This window comes from Rhinatrema bivittatum, chromosome 8, assembly GCF_901001135.1.
Source record: "Rhinatrema bivittatum chromosome 8, aRhiBiv1.1, whole genome shotgun sequence".
Taxonomy (NCBI): domain Eukaryota; kingdom Metazoa; phylum Chordata; class Amphibia; order Gymnophiona; family Rhinatrematidae; genus Rhinatrema; species Rhinatrema bivittatum.
The window spans coordinates 107,413,422-107,432,315 of NC_042622.1; the positions used below are offsets into that span (position 1 = coordinate 107,413,422).

Consider the following 18,894-nt stretch of genomic DNA (forward strand, 5'->3'; position numbering starts at 1 on the left):
TTAGCAAAGCTACTCAGCACCCTCCATTTCTGGACAGTGAATTGTCCCAGAATACAGTGGGAATAGTGAGCAGAATGGATCAGTCATCTTTTTCCAGACATTTTAACCAAGTACTGCAGACCATAACAAAACACATGACGGACTACATCCAGTATCCTCAACAGCAAGTACAATTGCGGGAGATAAAGCATGCTTTTTTTTTATGGCTAGTATGCCAAATGTGATGGGTGCAACAGATTGCACTCATGTTGCTCTCACCCCTCTATCTGACAAAAAACTGGCATCCCACAATATGAAGCATTTCTAGTCCTTGAATGTTCAGTTCATGTGTGATGCATATCTCAAAATTCTGATCATTGATTCAGGGTTTCCCAGGAGCTGCCCTAACTCTTATATACTTTCCCAGACTGTGCCTGGGTGTAATTTCACAGAAGGAAAACATGGGGCTGGCTGGTTGACTGGGTAAGTCAATAGTATGAATGTCAGCTCTTTGAGGGAGTAACCACTGTAGATCGCTTAACGCTATATAGAGGTGAACTCCCAGGAGAAGGGAAGGAAACAACATATGGAACAAAGGTGCTCCCCAGGGTTAGGGGATGAACTAGCTAAATTAAACACGATGAACACATGCAGCATTTTGTCATGGTCTGCAATACTTGACTGAAATGTCTAGAAACTGATGACTGGTCCATTCCACCCTCTACATTTTGGAATGATTCACTAGCCAGAAATAGAGGGTGCTGAGTAGCTTCATCTACTCGAGCTGTGTGTGTTCATCCATTTGAGGGAGGGGCACATATTGTGGCAGAAAGGGTGATCACTGATGTTTATTGGTCAGGTGTTTGGCAGGGGGTTACAAATAACAGTACAAAGAGTGGCTGCCGTTGCACATTCTCGCTCTCTGTTTAAATACTGGCCAGCTAGTCAGCGCATATCTGCACATCGCTCACTCCCTGCATAAATATATTGATCAGTTCACTGGGGGAAGAGGCAAAAAAAAAAATGTGCCATAAATGGGATCATCAGCAATACATTTTTTCAAAATATTGATTTTGTGGCCTTAATAAGAAGATGCCAAATATAGATGCCAGACATGGTTGTTAACTCACCCCCGCTGGTGCCACATCCCACTGCAGAAAGACAAGATAAGGCAGCTAATATCAGCATCTCTATGTATATATTGGCTGACTCTTTGATGTGGTGGAATAATTATAGCACTCGGGTGTCATAAGTGTACATCACTCTCTGAATGCATAAATATATTGGTCACCTTTTATGGTGAGGTGAGAAAAAAAATGGGGTCACTTGCAATATATTTTTAAAAAAGGTTTTTTATGACCTTTCTAAGGAGATTCTGGATACAGATGCAAACCAATGCTAACTCCCTTGTCGGTGCCACAAACCAGTGCAGAGACAATATAATGAGGCGCACACCAACAAAAGATTGGTTATTGAGTGGGCATTCGGGATTCTGAAACGTCGTTTCCAATGCTTGCATCATTTTGGAGTTCTTCAATACGCTCCGGAGAAAGTGGCAACCATTATTATGGTGTGCTGCATGCAACATCACTCAGAGGTACGGTATGCAGGAAGAAGTTGATTCCAAACTGGACCTTAATCCACCATCATGTGCCCTCCGGAAGCAAAAGCAGACAGTACTATGAGGGGCAATGAGCTTCATCAGAAGGTCAATGAAGACTACTTCTCATTATACTGGTTAACCTTTTACTGGTTAACCCTATATATACCTATCCAAGTTATATCGACCTGTTCATTGTAAGACATTTACTTGTAAATGTGATTGTTCTGTTATAATGTAAACCGAGTTGATCAGTAATTCTGTTATTGGAAAGTCGGTATATAAAAATGCTAAATAAATAAATAAATAAATTATAAGTTATAAGGTCAATTCATTCTTTCACTTTGTTACAATGCTAGTTGTAAGTTAGTGGGTCCTCTAAGGGACAAGGTGAAATTTCCTAGAGTACTGTGTCTAACCACCATCTTTTTGTTTTTTATTACAGAAGATGGAAATAAAAGCTGCATGGATGAAATAGACACTCCTATCTGTGTTACTGACACTGTGTTTTATTTATTCTGATGTTCTGCATTTTAAGAGTTAGATAAAAATTGTTTTAGAACATGGCTCTTATTAGACCTGGCGCAAAGTTTAACATGGTCTAGCATTTGCCCCCAAGATTGCTTTCTGTGAAGCACGGGAAGGGAGGAAAAATGAAGAAACTGGGTGGGGAAGGAAGGGAGGAGGAGGTGGAGGCGATAGACAGGTAGTGGAGAAATGCAGGGTGAGGGGGCAACAGAGAGGAGAGAGAATGCAGAGGAGGAGTAAGAGGCAGGGCGAGTGGATGCTGATAGAGGACCTCTTATTCTCCTGTGGGCTGATTGATGGCAGTAGCAAATCAGCAGTGTGGCTTGTGCCCCATCATCAACGTTCTCTGCTTCCTGTTCGGTACGCTGCTCTGAATCATGCAAAAGTACATCTATGTGGTTTATAGCAGCAGTTATGGGAAGAGCTTCAGATGGAAGAGAATAGGACTAGTCGCACCACTGCTCTTGGCCTGAGCTGCACTTCTCTCAGACCGTGCAAGTACTCCCTCCAACCCATCTCTGTGTTTCTCCATGATGCACCAGGCAAGGTTTTTCCTCCATTATTTCTTCCCATATACTCTTGGCCCAGTGCACCTACAGACCATGTTCGCCCATTTGGAAAGATACTGAATGGTCCCAAATCCCACCTGTGCAAAGTCTCCATGAATCAAACCTAGAAATGTAGAACCCTGTGATGGCAAATATGACCTATGGTACCCAATTTTTTTCCTCCTTTGCATCTGACTCTGGTGCTTCACAACTTCAACACAGCTTGAGAGCTGGACATAACTGAAGAAACCACTGCTCCTCCATGAGAAGTTGTGTCCGCCGCTGCATGCTGGCTCAGAGCAGATGCAGCCTGATCGATCTCATCAGACACAAGGCCCACCCTTAAGAAGACAGAATTACCACAGGACCCTCGTCCTCAGCTTCAACTGGCTCAAAGGAGGGCAACCATATAGGAGGAATAAAAGGGAGAGGGCCAAAGAAGGGCACAGTTGTTTGGTAACAGATTGACTGTTGGCTCTTGAAGATGCTATCTGGTAAGTGAAAAATGGAGCCAATGTGGGAAAAAAGGATGAATGAGCCAGAATGAGTCTGTGATGGGCAAGCAAGGAAGCACTAGGATTACATGCCATCCATACGGCAGGTGAGCAACGTGTTCAAAACTGTGCCCTTAGATCATCAAGGGTGGAATCCTGACACTGAAGTTAAAAACTCTCTTGTTCAGGCAAGCATTCCCTGTGGCAGTCTCAGTAATTTAAGTAGTATTAACGGAAGCTCATGAAACAGCTTCAGGCAGTATCTAACTGGCAGATGTAATTTTTGTTCTTTTAGCTTGACAATGTTTGTCTTATACTACAAAAGAGTGTAAGTTAGACCCTCCTTAAAAGTCCAAGACCAGGCATATAGCTTGGTCCACCTTAAGACAGCCTGGCAGGGAATCCTGGTGGCAGGGCATTCTTCCTAGGGAGAGAGATAAGAATACTCCCTAGAGCAGTGGTTCTCAACTTTTTTTCTGTCGGGACACACCTGACAGATGGTTCTCACATGCGTGACTAAGAACACAAAAACGCGCGTTTTTGACGCGCTAGCGTTACCCCTTATTCAGTAAGGGACCGAAAACGCGCGTCCAATCCCCCGAACCTAATAGCGCCCGCAACATGCAAATGCATGTTGATGGCCCTATTAGGTATTCCCGCGTGATTCAGAAAGGAAAACGTACAGCCAAGCCACACATTTTACTTTCAGAAATTAGCGCCTACCCAAAGGTAGGCGCTAATTTCTTCGGGCACCGGGAAAGTGCACAGAAAAGCGATATTAAGTCGGAGGTCCTGAAAGTTACCAAAAGTAATAAATAATAACAAATAATATTGATACAAATGTCTACATGCTAGTAAAATACTTCACCTCGGTCACACACATAGAATTGACCTTCACCAAATACAGAAAGACCGCAAATTACAAATATGGAGACAAACTGGAATGGAAACCCAAAAAGCCACTCTGCATGTAGAGCAAAACTGAAGAAATGGAAACAGAAATATAGCACCTAATAGACTCCCAGGATCTGCAATAATGTGCACAAACTAAATGCTCAAAAAGTTAAACCTGGATTATGGAACTCATTCAAATAATAACAACCTTACCTGTGAAAAAGCAACACTACAAATATTTAACCAGGCCCTAAACACTAATACACCTCCTATGAGGAAAACAGAACAAGCCAAGCTGCTATAGATCCCTATACAGAAACTACAAGCTTGCAGAATACCGTTACCTGGGTTACATATGCAGAACACGGATACAGAATAAAGTGACCATCAGGTTAATGATTTTGTTTTTCCATTGTTGCACTGCATACACTTAGTCCGGCTTCTTGCTGCTCCCAGTTCAGTTTTTGTCTCCACATTTCTATTTATAAATTTCTCAAGTAATATAAAATAATAATTCTAAAACTAGAATAAATATAATAAATTTTTGAAAACAGCTGATAAATAGATTAACATCCGATCATTAAAAACTTACAAAATTATTAAAAATTCTCTAAATACCAATAAGATATTTCAAACAGCAGACACATCACATAATACCCAATAATTAAAATGGCAGTCAATCAAGAAAGATAAACTTAAAAAGCCACATTTATCCTCTCCGGCAACTCTCCTACTCCTTTCCCTTGTAGGCCAACAGCACACACCAGAAGCAGCAATGGCTGCTGAAGCTATGTTCTGACGCTCCTCTTTCTTAGGGCTCATGACTAGTCTCTCACACACACACACACACACACACACTTTCTGTCACTCACACACCAGTCATCTTTCTGTCACACACTCACAAAGTCACCTCCCTGACCAATCTCTCTCTCATATACATACCAGTCACACCCCTGACCAATCTCTCTCTCACACATACACACCAGTCACCTCCCTGACCACTCTCTTATTCTCACACACACCAGTCACCTCCCTGACCAGTCTCTTGCTTTCACACATTTTTTCTCTCTCTTACTTACACACAGTCTCAATCACACACATTATCTCACACACTTACACACATTCTGGCTCACTCTCTCTGTCTCACTCACGCCCACCCCCAGCACACATGGCAGTTATAGCACAAGGCAGCCAGTATGCTGCATTTAAAGGAGTCCTGACAGGCTGGGAACTGTAGCAGGAGTGACTTAGCCTCAGCCTTGCAGCAGTAAGAAGTCAGCACTCAGCTGTTTGCCTGTGCTGTGATCATCACAGCATAGAGCAGTTAACTGAGAATGTGGCTGCAGGGATTTCCTGCCATGCGGCTGTTTGGGAAATCCGCCGAGTAGCCGTGATGTGCAAGGGCTGCGGGAGTCAGTGACAATCTCTTTGTGGGCCATTGTTGGTCGCATGGGTGAGTGGCCAAGAACAGAAAGACCACGATTCTAGCTGCAGGAGGCAGGGGAAGCTCCCACAGTGCAGAGGCTGTAGGGAGGAGGGGCTGAGAATAGTGGCTGTAGGCTGTGGATATGCAGAGCCCCGGGAAGCCAATGACAGGCTCCCCATGGTATGATGAGGCTGCGTTTTGAACTGCAGGAGCCAGATGTAGGCTCCACATAGCCCGAGGAGAGGCAGGAAGGGTTCCCGAGGGCTGGAGTGGACAGCTGTGTGTCAAGCCACTACAGCTGCCAGCCCTCCCACAATGACCTTGGCTACAGTCACGAGTCTCTGAGCCTAGTGCCGGTACGAGAAGGAGACAGGGAAACTGCAGAAGGCATTGGGGGGTCTTACGATTTAGGCCACAACCTTGCTGATGTCAATGATGACATCAGCGGGACCTGTAGGTCTGGAACAGGGGTTATATTAAAAAAAATGTTAAACGCCGCAGATCGGGGTCAGCTAATCAACATATTTCCCAAACAGCCGCACAGCAGGAAATCCCTGCAGCCACATTCTCAGCTGACTTCTCTGCATGGCGATGATCACAGCACAGGCAAACCGCTGAGGGCTGCTTTCTTACATCTACGGGGCCGTGGGGAGTCTTGGGACATGATTTCTGCAGCAGCAGCATGGCCCTTTATTCTTCCCGCTTGCCTGGTAAACATCACTTCTTCTTCCAGGCCGCAGGGGCAGGACAAAGAAAAGTTCATGTTGCTGTGCCGGCTTCCATAAACACCTGCTGCTGTTCCACTCTAGGCTTGAAAGCACGGGCAGGAACAGCAGCAGTGTTCTTGAAGAACTGTGTGCGTCTCGCTGGGGTAAGGAGAAGAAGGGAAGAGCAGCGGGAGACCAAGAAGGGCGCGACACACCTGCCGGTGCTTGGCGACACACTGGTTGAGAACCGCTGCCATAGAGAGCATAGCAGGCCCCACACTCCCAGAGAAGGAAGCAGGAACTTTCTAAAGCTGCTTATCTGAAGATTACTGCACGTTTGTTTGAGGTAAGCAGGCTCTTGGATATTTAATTTGCCTGTAAAAAATAAAAGTCTCTACAAGAATAATCTCTCCTCAGACAAGCCAAAGACCACTCATGCTGTGTTACATGTACATGTGTGTTATATTTTCCGCCACAAACATTTTTTGAATATGTGCAGGTTATAAATTGTTAAATAAAATAAATAAAAAATAGCTATCACTACCAGGCTGTTATTCATGACTGCAAAAAAGGGTATGCATGCTTCAGATGTGTGTGCACAACCACCATTTTTTTTTAAAATGCCATACTGCATCAGAACAAGGGTCCATCAAGCCCAGTATCCTGTTTCCAACAGTGGCCAATCCAGGCTACAAGTACCTGGCAAGTACCCAAACATTAAATAAATCAAGCTCCTATTGCTTATTAATTACCATAATAGCCGTTTATGGATTTATCCTCTAGGAACTTATCCAAACCTTTCTTAAACCCAGTTACGCTACCTGCTGTAACCACATCCTCTGGCAATGAATTCCAGAGCTTAACTATGCGTTAAATGAAAAAGAATATTCTTCAATTTGTTTTAAATGAGCTACTTGCTAACTTCATGGAGTGCCCCTGGTCCTTCTGTTATCTTTTTTTTTATAATTTAATCTTTATTGAATTTTAAATATCATTACAAAATAAAATTACATTTATTATGCATAATTCAGGAAAAAATATTATAGCAGCTCTAATTTCCAAAGAAATGTGGTTACAGCAGGTAGCGTAACTGGGTCCTTCTGTTATCTGAGAGAGTAAATAACCGATTTACATTAACTTGTTCGAGTCCTTTCATGAATTTGTCAACTTCTATCATGTCCCCCCTCAGTCGTCTCTTCTCTTCTCCAAACTGAACAGCCCTAACTTCTTTAGCCTTTTCTCATAGGGCAGCCATTCCATCCCCTTTTTCTGCACTTTCTCCAGTGCAACTATATCTTTTTTGAGATGCGGTGACCAGAACTGCGCACACAGTATTCAAGGTGCGGTCTCACCATGAAGCAATACAGAGGCATTATGACATTGTATGCTAATGTGTCTCAGACATACGCATTGTTTATCCCCCACCAACCAAACCCTGCTCCTGGAAAGAAAAAGTGCTTGCAGTGGTACTGCGCAGGGCTGTAGGGTCGGGGGTAGTTCGGGGTAGCAACAAGTGGTCAAACTCATCCACCACCATTTTCCACATGGGGCCCAGAAGGGGGGGCCTGACCCACTCTTATCACTAGTGGGGTAGATGGCCTAGGCATTAATCTGCTGGCAGACACCCACTAAGCAGACATCTGTTCATCAGAGGTTTCTTTCACTCCCTTTTGGGAACCGGTACCTTGCTATACGTTAAATTGCTGTACCTGCTTTACAGTTCAGTTCTTTACTGCCACAATATCTTCACTCCATACAGCATGGTATAAATTTTCACACATGCACCAGCACAACAGGTGCTTCTCAAGTGTAGAGAAGTGCATCCTTTTGCTGCTCGCTGAGGGGGTCGTGCAGGCTCTTCATGGCGCCCACTTTCTTAACACGCCCCAGGCGTCCCCAAGGGGGGGGACGCAACGCAATATTTAAATTAGGCCCGTAGCACCTCCATGCTAATGAGAACCCGATCGGTTTTCCTAACTCAGCCATCCGCCGGTTAGGAAAACCGAGGCCAGGGGTTCAGGAAACGGACGCTTGCCAGTTGAGCATCCGTTTCCTGCACCTGACTGTCAAGTGTTTTGTTTTGGTTTTTTTTAAACTTGTTTATTTAAGTTTTTCCTCCTACTTAATATCGTTGCGATATTAAGTAGGAGGAAGAACAGAAAAGCAGTTTTTTATGCTTTTCTGTACTTGTTTTAAATGCGCTCAGCTATTAACGCCTGCTCTAGGCGTCGGAGCCACACATTTTTTTTTTTCATGGGAGTGAATGCCTAATAGCTTCATTCACATGCATTTGCATGTGATGAGCGCTATTAGATTCACTCCGCATTGGACACGCGTTGAATATGTGCTAATCCCCTTATTGCATTAGGGGATTGATTAGCACCTATTCAACCCGCGTCCCACTGCAGGTATTACAGTGCACTCAGGCCCCACAGTTGTCTGCACCCCTCTCTCTGCACTGCAACCTCCACACTCCTTTTCCCTCCACTTCTAATAGCTTCCTGCTGCAGCATCTCCCTTCTCTTGCTACTCTTATTTTGGCATCTACCCCCACTCACCTGGCAGTCACGCTCATCCAGTCCACCTTAACATTTCCTTCACTTTAAATGTTTCCCACTTCCAAAGCACTTTGATAAGAGACAAAGGCCTCCTTTCTTACCTGCAAAAAAATCCTTTCCCCTTAACAGATGTGAGAAAGGTCTATTACCAGAAATTATAAAATGGCATACAGCATGCTTAGGAAAACAAACAAACAAAAAATACATGATTAACAGAGGAGTCATCGTCCCTCCCCCATGTGCTAAAAGAAAGGAATGGTAGAAGTGCAGACAGAATATAAAAAGGATAGAGAAATATCAGCAGAGCCAACAGTGGTAACTAAATCTTGATTGGCATCACGGTCTGCAGACATTTCATCCCCTGTGCACAAAGTCAAGTTCCATGAGTTTACATGCCATGCAGTAACAATACCCACCCTACACAAATCTAATATTTTATATTTTAAGATGTTGACATCAAAATGTTTTCCGCAGTTCCCTGTTATTTCCCTTAAACATCCTAAGAGCCTCCATGTTTGCAAATTATATTATAAATAGGAGCCTTCACCTTCAGATTTTATTTTATTTTTCCTGGGAATTTATCAGTTTATTATTATAGCAAACAAAAATTAGAGAAAGTTGCTGGAAAATAATGAATCCTTTTTTCCCCCATTGATTTTATCCCATTTTTTATTGTTATACTAAACTCTGATAAATTCCCAGGAAAAATAAAATAAAAACTGAAAAAAAAAGATCCCCATGTAAATACAATGGAATATGATTTGCTCATGTGTGCTGTCATATGTAGGCAGCATACACCAAACAGATCCAACAGGTGCAAGAAACCCATGGGCCTGTTTTACAGGTTTTAGGGTAATGATAGAGGTGAAGTTTTATTTCAAAAATAAATCTTAAAAGTAAACGTTTTATCCATTACTCAATTCATATTCCTGCTTATCTGGTGCAATTCTGTGATGATATCTTCTCACAAATGAAACAGAGGCTACAGCCGCAAAACAAACTAAAAACTGGTAACCTGAACACAGTCTACCCTTGGGGCAAAAGTTCTCTCCAAATAGCATGCCACCAAAATTCAAATCTCCTATTTTTAATATCCTTCAAAGCTAAAAATCAAACAGTGTTTTTCAGTGCTGTTTTAATACTTAATCCCAACTGTTTCTTTTTGTGGAATGCCAATGCAGTGCATTCTCACAGTCATGAAGAAGTGGAGAGCGGGGAATGGTCAAACAGCTGCAGGAGAAAGATTTCACTGAGGTTTCAAACCTCTGATCACGTGCAAGGGGCTCTGTAAACTCAACTCAATGAAAACTGCTAGGAAACACAACAGGAAGGGAGGCAATTTCACTCTTTTATAGGTGTTGGCTTTTCCACTTTGTTACCCTTGGAAAATCTCATGGAAACCATTCATTTGGATAATGCTTGTGCTGATCCAAGAAAAAAAAAAAGTGTTATAGCCTCCAAAGAACACTAATTGGACCAAAGTTAGCATGTGGCACTGCTCTGGTCCAGTCTTTCCCATATTGCAAATTTTTTGTTGCTTTTAGATTAGCTGAAATACAGTAATACTTTTGAGAATATTTTTTGGCAGCACCCGTTTTAAATATGGCTACCCACCCAGGCATATTTTTTTTCCCCCATTGATTGCCATACTTCTCCCCCTAAACCATGGCTTGGAAGTTGCAATCTAAGCAAATTCCTCTGAGAGAAGGTGATCTTCTTATTTTCCTGGGTAATGCACGTTAGAAGCTGTGCTGTTCTTAAATCATCGATACCTTATCTAGTACCAGCAGCAAGCTAATCTGAAATTGAGGACTGCTATCACAGCACTAAACAATAATTCCTGCAGCTCTATCAGCATTTACAACTTATCAAATAGGAAACGCTAAAGTTTATGGAAGGTGACATGATCACACAAAGAAATCCCTCCAAATGCCACATTTATGACCATAAATTGATCTACAGCTTGTAACCCACTGATACTTTACTGGCAATTTCTTCTGCCATGATGATAGAAAGAAGGACCATGCAAGAACAACCACTTTTTCTTGACAGGTGGGGTGAAATTGAGGCCCAACTAGCAACCATAGTAGAAGATGGAAGATCAACACCAATTGGTCCATCCTGTCTACCCAGTTATTCCTGTTCAAAGTGCAAAGATACATCGCAGCTACCAGCCATAGAAGCTTGACTGCATGCAAAATATCTCTTAGATTTTGCCATCTTCCTCTTTGATTCTGTACTGTCCTGGACATACAGGCATAACATTCCCATACTTAACCCAACACCCACCCTTCCCGCCCCGTGTCTCACCACCAATCTTTATAATAATCTATTCTGAACAGCTACTAAAGCTAGTGAGGCCATTACATGAACATCTGGCCACTTTTGTTCCCTTGGCCTTGCTGGGCGTTATCTGGCCACCAACACCCTGCAGGCATTAACCCGGTTGGTTTCTGGGTTTTAGTAGACTGTTAGCTCCAACTAGCTATCATGTGACCTATGATGTTGTTAGGTTATGCTCCCTTTTTCTGCCCCTTATTTTCTCAGTAGATTGGGTAGACAACTGAACGTATCATCACCATATTCTTAACAGAAGTATTAAGGCAATGAGCATGCTTCGAACACTCTAAACAGGCATTTAAAAAATTATATGCAACACTGACCAATGCATCAGAATATAAATCCATTTTACAAACCTAATTGGAGTTAGTACGTTTGACTAACGTCCCTCTTTCCTAAAAAGGGAATAGCAGAAAACAACAGACTTATCCAGACTGGTTCCAGTCATATGCAAGTGTGTGCTTAGCCAGAAGCTGAACTGTTTTTACCATTTATTCTTTCCCACACCTGGCACCAATATTTTTCCTACTGCATCTTGGGGTGCTGGGTGATGTGATTCACCAATTCCTTTTCTTTCTTTTGCTTCAGTTGAAAGGAAACATTTACACCATACTTACTCATTAAAAAAAATAGTTTAGGAAATCAAGTATCATATCGTAAATATGTAAAGTCAGCATTATGTGATTTCATCAAAATACTTTAATGCACAGGAAAGCACTAACCTAAATAGTATTCACTTCCAGTCCTCAAGGGCTGCAAACAGGTCAGGTTTTCTACATACTTGGGAATTTTTTATTTTGGATTACCCTGAGATTGTCATGAATTAGCATGGGGTAGGGGTGGGGTTAATGCACAAAACTTTCTCCTCTCTCTTATACACACATTAACACACTCAAGTGTATTCACACTCTCTCTCTCACACACTCACTCTTACTGTAACATACTCATGTACTCACTCTCTCCCACTCATTCACATGCTCACACTGTCTCTCACTTTCACTCACAGTGTCTAACACACTGTGATACTCACTCATTCTCCCTTCCCCTGCGGAATCCACCAGTGGCAGCAGCCTTCTCCTTTGGCCCAGGTGACCGACAGGTCTCCTCTTTTTTTTTTTTTTTCTTTTGATGGTTGAGTGGCAGCTGATTTTTTTCTTTTTTTATATATATATTGAAAATGCATCAAATAATATCAGTACAGAAAGATAAACATATCGGGGTACATATTTATCCCCTAATCAACTAGTTAGCTGGATACTCTTATCCAGCTAACTTAACCAAGATATTCAACAGCGTAGCCACACCACTGAATATACCCAGATAAGTTACAGTTAGCCAGATATGTAGTCTCCGGCTAACTTTAGACCTGCCCTATGGCACATCTGGTTAACTTAACGGCTAACTCAGTTCCTCCCTGGAACACTTACCTCCCACCCCAGGAACACCCTGACTTACCCAGATAAATTCAAGCCGGATAATGTTACCAGCAAGAATTTAGCCGGGTAAGCTTTTTAAAAATGCAGCTAAGCCATTTAGACGGATAACTTTGTGTTATCCATCTAAATGACTTTTGAATATGTGCCCCACCATGTTTTCATTTTTCACCCAATACCCTCCCTACCCTTAAGCCATTAATAACAGAAAAACAATCACAGATTAGTATACAGGTAAGACTAGATCATAACTTCTGATAAACTTAAAAGATTCGAGAAAAGCTATACATTCCCCTCGATACTGGGTAGGTCTCCTCTTTTTAATTTCGCATGGGTCAATGCAGCTCTTGCTTCTTCATATGCCAATGCTGGCAGATCTCCTGTTCCTTTTTGCAGCACATTTGTAGACACGGCAATTGCTGCTGCTCCTCCCCACCTATGTGGGCCCACATGACACAGTTTCCTCTTCTGGGGCCCACATGGGCCTCTTCAACTGCAGCACCCAGAGTTTTTCAGTGTTTGCCTGGAGATCTGGCAATTCTTTAGAATTCCACAGTCTGCTGGTCAAAACTGGCGAGTTCCCAGGTTTGATTTTCAGTATATCCCTAATGAATATGAATGAGGTAGATCTGCATGCATACTGCCTCAACTGTATGCAAATCTCTTTCATGCATATTTATTGGGGATGTCCTGAAATCCTGACCAGTTTGTGGCCCTCAAGGACTGGAAGTGCATAGCACTGCACTAACCAATAGCAAAGGAGAATTACAATGCGCTCTATCGTCACTGAAACCTCCAACAGAGTCAGTTTGAAATATAGGGAATATAAGGGTTAACAAACAAAAAACAAACCACTTATGGCTTTTGTTTTCCATTTTACAAGCCAAAACAATAGGATTTTTGGGGGGGCCCAAGACATTTGTAAGAACTGTAGCTAGTAGCACAGTCCAAGTACTACATTAAAGGTTTCAGAAAAATTTTTTGAATGGTGGTAATCCATTGGCCTCATACTTTACAATGCACCAAGCCAAACAGCAAAATCCTTTAATGCATTCAACCCAGTCTTGGAGGCACACCTATTTGCCGTAGTTTTCTGGATAGCCATAATTAATATGTATAAAACTGATTTGCAAATCACTGGGTCTCCAATATATGTAAATCTATTTTATGCATATTCATCATAGATATCCTGAAAACCACACAAGTCAGATGTGTCTCGAGGACAAGGTTTGGAAAACATGCTCTAACATATACCCTCTTGTGTATCTCTTTGTTCAAGAGGAAGTTAGTATATTATCAATATAGGAGGGAGGGAGAAGAAAAGAAAATTCTTCACTTACTACACTGTAACCTGTTGGTGCACGATTTCGAGATGCAACAACCCCGACTCCTGTAATTGGATCCATCGATAGATCAGGCAAGGCATCAGAAAGATCTTTAACTTCAGGCATCACGGACTGAAACAGAAAAAGACCACACGAGAAGACTCAAAATCACACATTCCACCAGTAGCAAGTAAACAAACCCCCAAGTCAAATGTAATCAAATATTTCCCATATAAACATTACCTCAGGCATACTGTTAACACTTCTAGGGAAGTTTGTTTTAGATAAGAAATATGTCCAACTGCCACATGTGCACAGCACACAGCTCTGGAATTTCAAATCACATTGTGCAAGATTTACTTTTCTGATGCTCACACACAGAAATGCTTTATTAACAAAAGCACTTTACCCACAAATATTTTGTGTGTGCAAATGAGAAATTACTACTAACCTGATAATTTCCTTTTCTTTAGGACAGACAGATGAATCCAGAACAAGTGGGTTATGTATTCCTACCAGCCGATGAAGACAGAGCAAACTGATGTCACAGTATATATACCCCTGCAGTGATATCAGCCTGCCAGTATTCTCTTCAAAAGCAACTGTGGACAGACTAGCAAAACTTGATTAAGCAGATAACCATTTCAATACTCAGCCAACAAACAACACTGAGCTCAGACAAGAATGTAATAACACCAGTCTAGGGACTGCATGAACACTTACTAGTAATCCTTATAACACGTAGCCATGGAGGACCATAATGCAACCATTCGCATCCAAGGGAGGGAAGCTAGATTCATCTGACTGTCCTAAAGAAAAGGAAATTATCAAGTAAGTAGCAATTTCTCATTTCTTAGTGTCCAGTCAGATGAACCCAGAACAAGTGGGATGTACCCAAGCTACTGCCGAATAGAGCAGGAGGCTGCCCACAGTCCAGTCAAAACCGCACGTACAAAGGCTGCGTCCTCCTGGACTTGTACATCCAGACGATAATACCTGGAAAAAGTGTGTAACAAGGACCACGTCGCAGCTCAGCAAATGTCGTTGAGACACAACAATTTCACTTCCGCCCATGACACTGCTTGAGCTCTAGTGGAATAAGCCCTGACCTGAATAGATAACGGCTTCCCAGCATCAATGTATGCAGCCATGACTACTTCTTTAATCCAGTGCGCTGTGGTAGCCCACAAGGCCAGCTCTCCCTGCTTAGTAATGCCGTGAAGAACAAACAGGCGATCTGTCTTTTGTAAAGGCTTAGTAACCTCCAGATACCGGGCAATGTGTCTCCTGACATCCAAGGGTTGCAGCAGATGATACTCCTCAACATTTTCCTCTTTGTCCAGAGAGGGCAGGGAGATCAACTGATTCAAATGAAATTCAGTGACCACCTTCAGCAGAAAAGAAGGAACAGTACGCAGTTGTACTGCCCCTGGAGTCACCCGGAGAAATGGCTCCCGGCAAAATAAGGCCTGCAGTTCGGAAACCCTACACGCAGAACAAATTGCCACAATAAACACCGTTCTCAAGGTCAGTAACCGCAAGTTCAGGTTACGCATAGGTCCAAAAATAGGGCCTGCTAAGAAAACCAATACCAAATTAAGACTCCATAAGGGCACCAGAAACTGCAAAGGAGGACAAAGATGTTTTACTCCTTTCAGGAAACGGGCCACATCAAGATGAGCCGACAGGGATCCACCATTCACCTGACTTCTGAAACAAGCAAGAGCCGCTACTTGTACCTTTAAAGTGCCAAGCCTTTATTCAAGCCATCCTGCAAAAATTCCAAAATGAGTGGAATCTCAACCAAACAAGGAAGTGTACCTCGATCCTCACACCAGACCTCAAACACTTGCCAAACCCACACATAGGCCAAAAAAGTGGAGACCTTTCTAGCACTTAGCAAGATGGAAATCACTACCACAGAGTATCCACATTTCAGCAAGCGAGCCCTTTCAAGGGCCAAACCGTCAGACAAAATTGAGTCGATCTTCATGAAGAATAGGACCCTGCGGCAACAGATCCCTATGTGCTGGAAGCCGAAGGGGCAATTCCGCCAGGAGCTACAGCAGATCTGCATACCACGGTCTCCTGGGCCAATCTGGAACAAACAAGAGCAACATCCCTCTGTGGCACTCGATCCTTCGGACTAATCTGCCCAACATGGATCATGAAGGAAAGGCATACAGCAACTTGTCTTCTGGCCACTCCTGTGGTATGAATTTGGATTTTCAGAAGGCGTTTGACAAAGTCCCGGATGAGAAACTTCTAAATAAACTAAAAAAGTCATGGGCTAGGAGGCGTTGTCCTTTTGTAGATTACAAGCTGGTTAAAAGACAGGAAACAGAGAATAGGATTAAATGGTCTGTTTTCACAGTGGAAAAAGGTAAACAGTGGAGTGCCTCAGGGATCTGTACATGGACTGGTGCTTTTTAATATATTTATAAATGATCTGGAAAGGGGTACGTCAAGTTAAGTGATCAAATTTGCGGATGACACAAAATTATGCAGAGTAGTTAAATCTCAAGCTGAGTGTGATAAATTGCATGAGGACCAGGCAAAACTGGAAGCTTGAGCTTCCAAACTGCAGATGAAATTTAACATGGGTAAGTGCAAAGAGATGCATATAGGGGAAAATAACCCTTGATGTAGTGACTCAATGTTAAGTTCTATCTTAGGAGTTACCACTCAGGAGAGATCTTGGCATCATAATGGATAATACATTGAAATTGTTGGCTCAGTGTGCTGTGGTGATCAAAAAAGCAAACAGAATGTTAGGAATTATTAGGAAAGGAATGGTAAATAAAACGATGGATATCATAATGCCTCTGTATCGCTCCATGGTGAGACCGCTTGAATACTGTGTGCAATTCTGGACACTACATCTCAAAAAAAGATATAGCTGCACTGGAGAAAGTACAAAGAAGGGCAGCCAAAATGATAAAAAGGCATGGAATGGCTTCCCTATGAGGAAAGACTAAAGAGGTTAGGAGTATTCAGCTTGGAGACGAGACAGCTAAGGGGGGATATGATAGAGTTATACAAAATCATGAAAGGACTTGAACAGGTAAATGTAAATCGGTTATTTACTCTCTCAAAGTACTAGGGGGCACTCCATGAAGTTAGCAAGTAGCCCATTTAAAACAAATCAGAGAAAACATTTTTTCATTCAATGCATAATTAAGCTCTGGAATTCATTGCCAGATAATGTAGGTATTGCAGTTAGTGTAACTGGGTTTGGGTAAGTTCCTAAAAATCCATAGCCTGTTATTTATCAATAAAGAATAGCAGCTTGGGATCTACTTAATGTTTGGGTACTTGCCAGGTATTTGTAACTTGGATTGGAAACAGGATGCTGGGCTTGATGGATCCTTGGACTGACCCAGTATGGCATGTCTTATGTTCTTTCCGCTCTCTTGCAGAAGGCAGCAAGTTTTCCTCAAAGACTTTTCTGTAATTTATTCATTCATTGTCCCTTGTATTCTGACAAATCTCCCAACTCCTGCTGATGAAAAACATCTCCATATCATGATAATGCCACCACCACGTCTTCAGTACAGATGGTATTCTCTGGCTGATGTGCTATATTGCGCCAAACATAACTTTTTGCATTCTGGCCAAAAAGTTCTATTTATTTTTGTCAGACCACAAAACCTTTTGCCACATGGCTATTGCGTCCCCTGAGTGTTCCTTTGCGCACTTCAAATAGGATTCAAGGTGAGCTTTCGAGTAATGGTTTCCTTCTTGCCACCCTACAATACATGCCAGATTTGAGGAACACATGGGATAATATTATTACATGTATGCTTTGACGAAGCTTTCCCCTTTGAAAATGAATTTGCAGTCCCACAAGTACAGCGAAAACCCCACAGGCAGTATCATAATTGTCCTCAAATGACCTCTGGTTTCCATAGCTAGGAAAAGCTTTGCAGCAGTCATGTGCCAGAAGGGAATCTCAAGGGCTCCCAGGAGTCCCTTGCTAAATTTATTTTATGATAACGAAGTGTCTCACCGGTGAAGTGGAGCTAGTGAGAGGCCCCCTGGTAAGAAATTAGCAGCACACTATCAATGCTTAGCACTCCTATATGTTCCTTTACTATAACATAGATAGGAAAGCCAGGTTAAATGAGCACTAAGATGCAGGCCACAAAAAAATACTCACTACATTACTGAGTAGCATTACATATAACATCAGTCAGGAAAACTGTACAGAATCAGCTCTATAGTTTCAAGTTTGCAAGCTTTATAAATCTGATTACTGCTCTACTGTACTAATAGTGTCACTGAAGAAGTCTTCTACCTCAGGTTTCCAAAATAAGATACACTGCAACTCATTTCAAGGGTGGAAACAGTTTTAGGTGCCAGCCAAAATTCTTAGACAAGAGGTAGAGGGGGAAATGTCATTGCTCTTTTTTCCCTAAACTCTTTTTAAGGCTCTAGCCCCTCCTTCTGGATCAAGGCTGCCAATGCTTGTTCCCACTCAGCAGCTGTTCCACCAACCCAAGTCTGGGCCCCAATGCTGCTCCTTGCCCCCAATCTGCTGCTGCTTTCTACATTCTGGAAAGCCAACACTGCTTCTCTCATCCTCAACTTGACTTCTCTGTCTGGCAGCAAGCACTGAATTTTAGTCACCTGGGCAATCTGCAGACTGGATTTTTTCCAGTTCTGACTAATCATATACAGGCCGATTCAGTAAAGTCCAGGGGAGAGCGGACGAATGCCCGCTCTCCTGGCGCACGCACCGGCCCCTCGCCGGTGCGCGCAATGCAGTATTCAAATTAGGTGGCGCGGTAGAAACGGGGAAAAGGAGGCGCTAGGGACACTAGCGTCGGAGCGCACTGTACTGTATCGGCCTGATAGTAAATATAAAATGTGGAAATTTAAGATATTGGTTAACTGAATTATTATTATTCTTTATGTACAATGAATGGGTAACCTACTGATTTTATGTTGAGGAACCTGGCGCTCATTCACATTTTCAGTAGAGACATGCAATTTTCTTCCAAGTTGGTTCAAACAATTAGATAAACCCATAAACATATCTAAATTTTACTGAAACTTTGCG

At 42.5% G+C, this 18,894-nt stretch overlaps 1 protein-coding gene across 3 annotated transcripts in view; it reads right to left on the reverse strand.

Moving 5' to 3' along the window:
* Window positions 1-18,894, reverse strand: part of MVB12B (multivesicular body subunit 12B) — a 340,289-nt gene that overhangs the window by 281,367 nt on the left and 40,028 nt on the right. For all 3 annotated transcript variants that reach the window (XM_029612225.1, XM_029612223.1, XM_029612222.1), the window contains exon 2: window positions 13,848-13,964. In XM_029612225.1, the coding sequence (XP_029468085.1) occupies window positions 13,848-13,958 (111 nt within the window). In that variant the 5' untranslated portion in view covers window positions 13,959-13,964. The remainder of the gene's footprint in view (window positions 1-13,847; window positions 13,965-18,894) is intronic.